General features: G+C 66.0%; 1 protein-coding gene across 5 annotated transcripts; it reads left to right on the forward strand.

Moving 5' to 3' along the window:
- The first annotated feature begins 226 nt into the window (after positions 1 to 226).
- Positions 227 to 10,136, forward strand: LOC115346613 (carbonic anhydrase 15-like). Of its 5 annotated transcripts, none has more exons than XM_030026775.2 (8): positions 227 to 405; positions 4,572 to 4,607; positions 6,819 to 6,989; positions 7,201 to 7,361; positions 8,055 to 8,147; positions 8,500 to 8,566; positions 8,770 to 8,936; positions 9,609 to 10,136. In XM_030026775.2, the coding sequence occupies exons 1-8, from the start codon at positions 273 to 275 to the stop codon at positions 9,825 to 9,827; spliced, it is 1,047 nt and encodes a 348-aa protein (XP_029882635.1). In that variant the 5' UTR covers positions 227 to 272; the 3' UTR covers positions 9,828 to 10,136. The 5 variants fall into 5 exon arrangements, with proteins under 5 accessions (XP_029882635.1, XP_040982289.1, XP_029882636.1 ...); XM_030026776.2 differs by lacking the exon at positions 227 to 405 and adding an exon at positions 2,656 to 2,873; XM_030026777.2 differs by lacking the exon at positions 227 to 405 and adding an exon at positions 4,218 to 4,262.
- Positions 10,137 to 10,711: the final 575 nt, after the last annotated feature.

Here is a 10,711-nt window from a genome sequence, read left to right on the forward strand (position 1 = left end):
GGCTCAAGTATTTGTCTCGTCACTGTCCCCATCAGCCCAGGTCCCTGGCCAGGCTCCCAGGCAGCAGTGCAGGATTTACCTCCAGGAGCCGTTCTTGGCACCTCCTCTGTGCGCTGGTGGAGCGCTTGCTGATGGTGCATGTGGTGGGGGTTCCCAGCAGGGTGGCACCGTGCCCGTGACTGATCGATGGCTGCAGCTTAAGTAACTATTTTTATTTTTCAGTGGTATTTTTTCCCCTATCATGGCTCTTTCCCTTGGTGCTGTAACTACGCATGTATGCGGGGGACCTCGCCTGGCTCCGTGGCGGCAGGATGAAGGATGTGGTCTCTTCCTATGAGAACAGCACAGAGCTGCAGGATCAGCTGCGAGCTCCCCACCAACACCACCGCAGCAGGAGACCGGCAAGTACGGAGCGGCTCTTTCAAGGTTTGATCTGGTTCCTATAGAAACTGGAGGTTGCTCCTGCCTGGTACTGGTGCCAGCAGTCCCCTAGGGAGCAGGGCAGATGGGGACGGGTGGGAGCGGGGTACGGCACAGTGCCTCGCTGCTGCCGCTGCCTTTCCAGGTGTCTTGGTGCCCCGTCTGCTTCCTCACTCTGCTCCAGCCCCTTGGCGGGGGCCGTGCTGAGCCCTGCCAGGGCTCTGCATCCCCCTCCAGCCGTGCAGGGCTCTCTGGGCCCCACGGAACCCCAGGATGGATGTGCCTCTCCTTGCTCTGGCAGGGCCCTTTGTGGGACAAGGGAATCGTTCCCACCGTGTGCTGGGTTGTGTGCTGCGGCATGGTGCTGCTGGCGTTCCCGGCCACGCGGTCTCTGCGGTGATGTCTCTGCTTCTGCCCTCCTTGCCAAAAATCTCCACTAGAGAAGCCCGAAAGCCTAAAAGGATGTCCTGGGGAGCACCTCTGCCCCGGTCGATGCCCTGGAGGGGAATAGCCCAGGGATAGTGGGTTCCATCGGCTCTTGAGCCCTGAGGGTCTGGGCTTTTTCCCCGCTGCCCGGCACTACCGGCCGTCCCGCTGCGGGTGAGTGGTGGAGGTGCTTGTGCCACTTGGTGGGCTCGCGTCTCCGAGGGAGGTCTCGGTCTCCCCCGTGTGCCAGAGCAGCTCCTCTCCTTCCCGGCAGCAATCAGCGGCACGCCGCGGACCCGGTGAGACCCTCCGCCTCGCCTGCCCACCCTTTGCGGCTTGCTCCGGAAGGATGATCGCAGCCCTCTGCGAACTACCTCATCCCCAGAGCAGGGGCCAAGCGTCAACCGTGGCACGGATCCAGAGCAGCTCAGGGGAGCCCTGCGTTGCCACCTTCCTCCGCGCCCCGCACCGGTGCCCGAACGCACGGCTCCGTGCTGCCCGGGTACCCGCCTGGGGCTGGCTCTGCCTGGGGAGGACGAAGGTGCCCCAAAGAACCCCTGCCGAGGACGAGCCCCGCTGGGTGTGTTGTCCCCTTGTAGTACACGGCAGCCAAGCGACTCCGCTGAGCCGGAGCCCATCCCTGGCCAAGCCGGCAGCAGGAGGCTTCTTCTCGCTGCCCTTGCCGCTGCTGCCGGGTTTGTTCATCCTGGCAGCGACTCGGCAGTGCTCCTGGCCAGGGCCAAGCGCCGGCGAGAGGAGCTGTGGGCTGGGCCCCGTGGCCTCCTTTCCGCTGCCGCCTGAAGACGGGAGGGATATTTTAGGAGAATGTGACAACACTATGCTCCTGTGTTTTCACCCCCTTCCTACCTGCCCGCTGCGAGAGCGTAGCTCCATTGGCTCCCGTGGGACCTGCCTGGATGGGTGCGATGGGGACGACATGTGCTGGGCTCCTGTGATGCCCGGGTGGGTGCTGAGGCTCGTGCCCTTGGCCGGCTGGTGCTGCGCGGCTGTGAGAGCCTGAGCCGCTACGGTGCGGTGCAGCCTCGTGCCGGCTGGAGGGGAAAGGGCTGAATCCTGCCCCACCAGCGTGCTGCTCCTCGGTGACCCTGGGGACTGAGGGTCCCCCATAGCACGGCTGCGGGGGCTGCCCGTGCCCCGGGGATGGGGTGCTGTGGGTGCCTGCTGGGCTTTGCCCGGGGAGAGGTGTCTGTTTGCAGGAATGAGCTGGACTTGGCCTGTGGGTCCCCATGGCGCTGCCTGCCCCTCGTCAGGTCCCTGGTGGGAGCCGCCACTCTCCCAGCGTGGGGAACGCAGGACCTGCTGCTGGCTGGGGGGGTTGCCAAAGCTGGGGGTGAGAACTACTGTCCCACTGCAAAGAGTGGGGAGGGGATGGGGCAGAGCTGGTGCCCCCAGCCCCTTCTGACTACTGACAGCCCCCCCCGAAGCCCATTTGTGCCCCCACGGCACCGTGCGGGGGGCGGAACGGGGCACAGCGGGGATGCTGCCGAACCCCTGCTTTGGGGATGGAGAAGCAGGATGGTACCGGGGTGGGGGGGGGCACCCCCTCACCTCTCAGAGGGGAGCGGGCCGGGCAGCGTGCTGCACCTCCAGGCTTTGCCAGCCTCCCGCTCCCCTGCCTCGTCCCTGCCTTTGGGCTGGCATCCCGAGCAGGGGCCTGGCACTGCATAGAGGGGCTGGCTGGGGGCCGGACCGCTTCTCCCCCCCCCCACCACCCCCCCACCCCCTTCCTTCCCGCTCCCTCCTAGCAGCCGAGGAGTTAAAAACTCAGCCCTTGTGATGAATATTTAACAGCAGTGCACAGGCTGGAGCGGAGGATTTCTCCGGGCTGCCTGGGCGCTGGCAGCGCTGCCTCCCGCCCCAGCCCCGCCGCCTGCCCGGGCGCACTGCGGAGGAGGACGGGGGGTCTCCTGCCCGCTGCTGCCCGGCCTCCGCCTCCGGCATGGGGTCGCAGGGGCTGGGGATAACTTTTCTGACTTTGCCTCTCGTCGTGAGAGCAGCGGCGGGAGGTGAGATGCTCTGCCCTGCCCGCCCGACCTCCTCCCGGGGTGGCCGGAGAGGGGACGGCGGGGTCCCCGCGGTGGGAGAGGATCGGGGGGGGGGGGGGGGGTCGCGGCGTGCGGGGCTGGGGTGCGATTGTGCCGGCCTCGCTTATTCCCTTTCCCTTTCCCGAGTGCTGGGGGTGGGGGGGGTGATGCGGGGCTGGGGGCAGGGACCAGGGCCCCTGGTCTGGCTCAGGAGCCGTCTCCCACCATCCTCCTCCCCACTGGTGGATGTCCCCGCTGTGCCGCCGGAGGTCTCAGCCTGCCCGGGGCTAGTTGTCCTGGTAGGAAGTGTCCGGGCCAGGGTCCTCTTGGGGCGTTTGGCTTCACCCGATTCGCCCCACAGACACGCACGACAGGGTAACGCCAAGGAGGATGAAACCTCTGAGCAAGCCGGCGCTGCTGCCCCGCGGGCCGAGGCGTTGGGGTGCTCACCTGCGTTTGGGCCGGGCTGGCGGCAGCGAGCGCTACCCTGGCTCCTGCCAGAGGATGCTCGAGGCCAGGCGACGGCTGGCGGGTGCGGATCTGAGGGTCTGCCGGGACCTCGACTTCCCCCTAAACGGGGAGGAAAGCTTGAGGTCCCCGCCCTGGGAACCCTCCGAGTCCTGCACCGTCCCGCTCCCTGCTCTCCTCCAAGACTGGTGTCTCCCGTGCCGCCGTAGCGAAGATTTGGATGTGGTGCTGCAGGCTGGGGCTGCAAGCAGCGCAGGTGGAGGCAGCCAGGGCTGCCCGCGTCCTGCCGGTCCAAGCGGCCGAGGCTGGCACGAGAGCGTGGCTCGGCTCGCCTGAAGCCAGCCTGCTGGCATGGCCCCTCCGCCATCAGCGGGAACCGCTTGCGTAGGCTGGCCCTGGGCAGCGCCAGGTTGCTGCGCGCCTCCTGCTAGGAGCAGAGCGGGGAGCTGAGGAGGGAAGGGGTTCGCTCCCCGGCTCCCGTCGCGGAGCCGACGGCCCTGGGTGGATGTGCAGACAGCAGCGGCCAGGGCTCCAGCTCCCTCGGCGTCCCCGCGTCCGACGCGCCGGCACCCGGCATCGAGCGCGCGGTCCCTCGTAGCCGCCCCGAGCGCGGGCAGCAGCGCCGGTGGGAGTTCGGCAGCTCTGGCTGAGGTGGCCCTGAGCGACGGGGCGAGCCGTCATCCCTGTGGCGTGGGCGCAGGGCTGCCCACCGCCACCCCCCGCCTGCTGCAGCCCCCAGAAACCGCCTTCTGCTGCCAGCCCACCTTGCGGGGAGCCACGGGAAGAACCAGGGGAGGGCTGCGGCAGCCCCCCCCCCCTCAGTTCCCTGCTCACCCACGGCTGCTGGGGGGCTGGCGAGGCATCTGGCGTGGGGCGAGGGGCTGCCTCGCCTTCCCTGGATGGGTAAGGGGGGGGGGGACGGCCCTGCGGCAGCCGGGGAAGGAGCCCCGCAAGCGGCGAGGTTGGGCTGCCTTGGAGCGGAGCGATGCCGAGGGAGGTTTCCCTGCGGAACGGCCGGGGGAGGCAGGGAGGGTGCAGCTGCGTGAAAACACCAGCGCCGAGAATAACTGGGATGAACGCGAGTGCCGGCGGGACTCCCGGCTGCGATGAGGGGTGCCCTCGCCGTCGGAGGGGCCGGGCAAGGCCATGGGTGGATTTGGGGAGAAGGTGCCTGTCTCCGTCACCTGTCCTGAGCTCTCCTTTCTCCCACAGGGCAGTGGTGTTATGACTCGCAGGACCCCAAATGTGGTGAGTGGTGCCGTGTGAGGGATGGGGGGTGCTGGGGCTGTGCAGAGCTCGGACCCCCGTGTCTCCCCACAGTGCCCGGCCGAGGGCACCCTGGGCAGCATCAGCGAGGCCGCAGTGGGGAGCGTGGCTTGGAGAAGGGCAAATTCACCCACGTCGTACCAAGGTGGGAATGGTTAGAGGAGCTTCACTTCCAGGCGTGCTGATGCGGAGACTGGAGACAAGGGGCCTGAGCGCCGTGGAGGTCCAGGTGCTCCTGGGGCAGCACCAGCCTCGCTGCTTTCACCTGAAGCAAATTAAATCCCAGATTTAAAATATGCCTTTGACAACCCTAGAGAGGCACGGGCATCAAGGGGGCCGTGGGGCCCGGCTCGAGGAGGGATGGCTCCGTTTGGGCAGGCAGCAAGCCCTGCCTGCCCGCGCTGGGGAAGGGAAGTATGGCTGGGGGCACTTTGTCTTGAAGCATGCAAATAGCTTGTAAAAGGTTAATTAAGGATCAACGAGCATTTAATCAGCTGTTACGGCCCACCTGTTTTATAGCTCTTGGGTTTACATGCCCCGTGCCCAGCTGCCGTGGCACACAGGCTGTGGCCAGAGAGCATGAATTGCTGGGCTCTGCTTATCCCTGCCGGACCAGCGCTCGGTGTTACCGGCAATTTAACGTCATCAGGCCGGCGGCGAGGGCAGATTTCGGCAGGGGAGCAGGGCCAGCGGGAAGCGGCTTGGGCCGCGTGGAGCCGGCCATGTACCCCCAGCAGGGCCGCAGGGAACAGTCCCTTAATGAAGGCACCGTGTAATTTGTGGGGCCACCTGGTAGCACCGTGCTGGTGAGGTGGTGGCACGGCCAGGCTGTGGCTCTCAGGGTTTCCAGGCAAAAAGCTGCCTTGGAGTAATGAGAGGAGAAGGGAAGGAGACAGGGCTGAGCCCAGGGGGGCAGGAGGTGCGCGTGTCTGTGGTTTTGTCTGCCCAAGAGGAAGGTAGGTAAATGCAAGAGCTGAACCGTGGGGTGCTGCTGGGGGAATGGTCCTCCCCAGACCCCGGCTGCAGCGGATACAGGGGGTAACAGCGCGTGGGTCAGCCAAAGGCTGCCCGGCCATAACGTGTGCTAGAGCAGAACCAGCGGTGCCCGTGGAGGGATGCCCTGAGCTCCCCCGGGACCGGTGGTGCCCTGGGTGGACAGGGCTGGAGATCCCATCCCCGGATGGGATTGCAGCCCAGCTGCCGGCAGTGCCCAGAGTCGACACCTCCACCCCGGGCACCTGCAGCTCGGGCTGCCCCGGGGCCACCAGGCGAAGGAGTGAGGATTCACGGCAGCCACGCCGGAGCAGTGACCAGCAGAGTGGCCGGCTATGTCCCGCAGCTGTGGACCACAATGAGTGTTGTGAGAAGAGATGATGCCGGGGCAATAGGGACGGCGAGCCACACTCACGGGGTGTGTGGTCTGGCCGTGGTGGCAGCCGTGGGGATGTCCGCTCACGGGCCCCGGGCAGCACGATGGGTTTGCAGCGGGTCCGGCCGGCTGCTGGCACTGCCGCGTCCTTGCCTGGCTCCTGCCACAGTGACCCCTCCACCCCGGGAGCTGCCGATGGGCATCGTGTGGTCACGCTGGACCCCGTGTGGGATTTGCCTCAGGACAAGTGGGGTGGCCAGGATGCAGTCACCTGCCGTAACTGGACAAAACCAGCGTGGGTAGGCTAAAACGTGGTAAAACCCAAACCGCGTGTTCTGTGAATGGGCCTTAAGTCCTTCGTTTCTCTTTCTCAGCAGCTCCTGTCTGTCCTTCCCTCGCAGGAGCCATATGGGGCAGTTTGCTCCCTCTGCGTAGAGCAGCCCCCTGTCCAGCCCTGGCATGAGCCCCAGCCTGGGGACCGTGGGGGAACAGTGACCGGCGCAGCCCCACACCGAGGGTTTGCTTGCTGGGATGGGCAGCAGGGGCTGGGAGAAAAGCCTGCCCTTCATCAGCGGCCGCTGCCGAGCTAAATATAGCCCCCGGCCCCACGAGGAAATCCTGCTGAATTATGGATGAGGCTGAAATGAGCCCCTGCTCATCAATAGGGAGGAAGGTTGGCCGGGCGGGAGGGTAGCTCCCATGAGATGCAGGCGAGCGCGGTGGGGCTGGCTGGGGACCCAGCCACCCTTGGCCTCGTGTCCCCCCCCCCGGGGGGCAGCGGTGGCTCGGTGGCTGCCCGTGGTGCCCCTGCTCCTCCTCTGCAGGACCCAGCCACTGGAAGGAGCTGAAAGCCACGTGCGGCGGCGACAAGCAGTCCCCCGTGAACATTGACAGGCGCCGGCTGCAGCGGGACAGCGGCCTCGGGGACATCCTCTTCGAGGGCTACGACCAGGCCCCGCCGGGCAAGTGGAGGCTGGCAAACAACGGGCACACGGGTGCGTGCTGTGGCCGGGCACCTTGCCCTCGGCTTGGCTCCGCCACCGCTCCCGGTTGCTCTCTGCCCTCGAGCTGGAGGGTCCTGGGGCTGCTCCTGCTCCGTGGGTTTGTGTTAGTGCTGGGACGAAGCCCGGGGAGGACAAGCCCAGGCGTGCCAGGGCTGTCCCCCATCCTAACCCCCGCCCTTACGCCATCCTGCTGCCCTTGCAGTGGTGCTGAGCCTGGCGAGCGAGTTGGCCTCCGAGCACATCACCATCAGCGGCGGGGGCCTCCCCAGCAGGTACCGCGCTCTGCAGCTCCACTTCCACTGGGGCAGCCCAGCCGGGAACGGCTCCGAGCACACCCTCGACGGGCGCCAGCTCCCCATGGAGGTAGGCGAGAAAAAGCACCCATCGCGCTCTCTGGGCGGCCCAAATCCTTGGTGCGACGGGAAGGTATGATGCTAGCGCGTCCCAAGGCTGCCACGCAGCGGGATGACCGGGCTCGGTGACGCTTGACGTCAGCCTTGTGCTGATGGTGGGATACGGACAGCCGCTGCACAGGGCACCTGGGTGGTTAAAAAGCAGCTGACGCGAGACTCACGGTTTTTCTTTACCGCGCGTGGGCCAAGCTGCCTCCCCGGAGGCACTCAGTGGGGTTTGGAGGGCTCTGCGCCCCGGCGGGACCGCACGCTGAGGCAGTGAACGCAAGCAAGAGCGTGCGGGAACGTGCTGTGCCGAGCGTGTCGGGATCCTTCTGGGTGAAAGAGACTCTGCGCCTCTAAAATATTAATTAGCTGCCAGAGGAGAGCAAAATTTATGTATTGCAGCTGGCAGGCACCCTGGGACTGCTGGCCCCCTTTCTCCACCCTGTTCAAAGGACGCTTGCTTCGTTGGGGTGCTTTGATCCTCCGCGGCTGCCCCGTGGAAGCGTCCATGGGACTAAGAAGGGCTTTTCGGGGGGGTGGTTGGCTCAGTGTCTGGCTGCCCCAGGCTGGCCGGGGAGACCCATGGGCGAGCTCCCCGCTGCAGGGGGGGTCGGCTGGGGGCGACTGCCCACACTTGGCCCCTCCGTGCTTTCCCCAGCTGCACATTGTCCACATCAATGTCAAGTACCGGACGCTGGCAGAGGCCAAGGGGCATCCCAACGGGCTGGCCGTCCTCGGCTTCTTCTTCCAGGTGGGTCTGTGGGGGTTCACGCTGCCGGCAGGAGGGGACCCCCCCCCGCCCCCCGGGATCAGGCTGCTCACGGTGCGGCCGGGGGAGCATTGTACGGCTGCCCCAAGGGAGCGAGAAGGGGCAGGAAGGCTGGGTCAAGGCCAGGAGGGGCTGGGGAACCTCAGTGGTGAAAAGTACCACGACCCCCCCCCCTCGCTGGCTTCGTGCAAGGGGGTGCCGGCTGGGAGCACACCCGTCCCCGCTGCTGCTCCGCGGCAATGCAGGGCCGAGGCTGGCTCTGCCTGCGGATGCTCGGCCATGCGGGATGATCCAACTCTGCCCTGCCCCAGCCGCTTACCCTCCCCTTCGGCAGGTCTCTGAAACCCCTAACGCCAACTACAACACCATCGTGGCGGGGCTGAGGAACGTCTCCCAGGCTGGTGAGTCGTCTCCTCGTGGGGTCAGGGGCAGAAAGGGGAGAGACCCCGCTGCGGGAGGGCAGGGGCGCGCTCCGGCGGGTCGAGGCGGGGAGGACCTGCCGGTCCTTGGAGCCATCTGAAGGAAAACTGATGGGGGTGGCCCCGCTGTCCCCGCCATGTCCCCGGCACGGGATGGGCTGAGTTGCCCACGTCTCGCCCCACAGGGGACTCCGTGGATTTGGCCTCCACCTTCCGCCTGAGCACCCTGCTGCCGCATGCCGGCCGGCTCTCTGGGTACTACCGCTACCAGGGCTCCCTCACTACCCCTGACTGCAGCGAGGTCGTCGTCTGGACCGTCTTCGAGGAGCCGGTGGAGATCGGCCGGGAGCAGGTACCGGCTTGCACAGCCCCCTGCTCCAGCGCCCAAAGGGCTGGCCCTCCTGGGTGGCCCTTTCCTTGCCCTTCCTGACCCCTAAGCAAGAGCACAGGGAAAATAATCTCTATAATAACCCTCCCGGCAACCTGGCGATTAATTAATTTTATGAGGGTTAAGTAACGGAGCTGTGGCCGTCTGCCAGCGGGGAGAAATCCTGTCCGTAGCACTCTCCTGCCCAGCCCCGGTATTCAGAAAGTGAAATGGGAGCAAACCCACTGGAGCTCAGAAGAGGCTCCAAGGAGGTGGGTGGGTGGATAGATGGACGGATAGATGGATGGAGCGAGTGAGTTCTCCTCTGCTGCCCAAGCATCTTAGTAGACGTATTTCCTTGAGGGTGTCATGGGCCAGCTGCTCTTTAAGTGCTCAGCACAGGCAGTGAAACACGATTAGCTCCTTTAAAACTCAAGAGCAGATCCTTGCAAGGCCCTGGCTCTCGTCCTTACCCTCTGGGTCTGGTTTCGGGGGAGCCGGGAGGGGTGGCGGGGAGGACACCTGCCAGCACAGGGCCATGCCGTGGGTCCTGTGCCATAGGCTGCGGGGCAGCACGGAAGGGGGCTCACGAGCGGGTGGGGGGCTCGGGGTGCCTGGCGAAGCGGCTGCCCACCCCTGCCCTCTCTCCCTGCGCAGCTGCGGGCGTTTGTCAGCACCCTCCACTTCCCGGCCGCCGGTCCCACGCTCCTAAAAATGACCAACAACTTCCGTCCGCCGCAGCCCCTCCGCAGCCGGAAGGTCTTCGCCTCCAGGGCGGCCACAGCCAGCGGCGGGTCCCTGTGCGGGGGCTGCCACCAGCTCCTCTCCCCCCTGCTCCTGCTCGCCTCGCTCGGCCCCTTCTCACCCACCCCGTAGGGTCTGGCCCAGCCTTTCGCTGGTCTCCACACGAGCATCGCCCCGCTGCAACGGTGACAGGGAGCCAAACGCACGTGGTTCATGGGTAAATGGGAGAACACCCCCCCCCCCCCAAAAAAAAAAAAAAAAAAAAAAAAAAAAAAGCACGTCGAGACCTCAGCCGGGTGAAGATTTTGCCAACTTGGATCTCTGCAGGGGTGAATCTCTGCTAGCCCGGAGCCTCCCTGCGCTGCCCCTGTAGCCAGGCGCTGGGGGCTGCCGGGAGGGGATGCTGGAGGGGCTGGAATAAAGGCAAGGTCCTTGCTGGTGGCTGCAGGTCCCTGTCTCTTTGACCCTGTGTCCCTTTGGTGTTGCTGGGGCAGGGTGCTTGGCCACGGGGGTGCGAGGTTAGCGGGGAGGGAGCTGGGGGACGGTGTGCGGGTGGCGCTCGGCGATACTGGCCCTGCGCGCGGCTGTGCGGGTGGGTGTGAGACTCCCCCTCTCTTCCCCGTGCAATAAATCCCCAGCGCCAAATCCTGGCCCTGCGTGTGTCTCGGGCTCTTTGCGGTCCCCGCGCTTGCCGATAACCGCCCCGTTGCTTTCCCCGGGACTGGGGCTGGCTGACGGAGGGACGGGGCTGTCCCCGGGGTCGCAGCACCCCTCAGGGCCCTGGGGCAGGATGCAGGGAAAACCGATGGCTCTTTCCACGGAGCCTAATTTTACGCTGGCAGAAATAGCTGCGAGGCAGGAGCAGAGCCCGGGCCGGGGCGAACGGGCTGCATCCTAATTAATGTGCCGAAGCTCCAGGCGTGTTCCCGTCTCCTCGTGAATTATGGCCGTAAGAGCACAGGTTGTTATCTGGCAGCGGAGTGGGGCGGATTGAGGTTTTCATCGTTTCTGGGGGG

The sequence above is a fragment of the Aquila chrysaetos genome, chromosome 9, assembly GCF_900496995.4.
Source record: "Aquila chrysaetos chrysaetos chromosome 9, bAquChr1.4, whole genome shotgun sequence".
NCBI classification, from domain to species: Eukaryota; Metazoa; Chordata; class Aves; order Accipitriformes; family Accipitridae; genus Aquila; species Aquila chrysaetos.

Excerpts from the sequence above, each read along its gene's own strand:
- LOC115346613 (XM_030026775.2), top strand. The coding sequence starts at position 273 with ATGTATGCGGGGGACCTCGCCTGGCTCCGTGGCGGCAGGATGAAGGAT. Across the intron at positions 406-4,571 it reads CCGCAGCAGGAGACCGGCAA|GGCAGTGGTGTTATGACTCG; the intron begins GTACGGAGCGGC and ends TTTCTCCCACAG. Across the intron at positions 7,362-8,054 it reads GGCGCCAGCTCCCCATGGAG|CTGCACATTGTCCACATCAA; the intron begins GTAGGCGAGAAA and ends TGCTTTCCCCAG.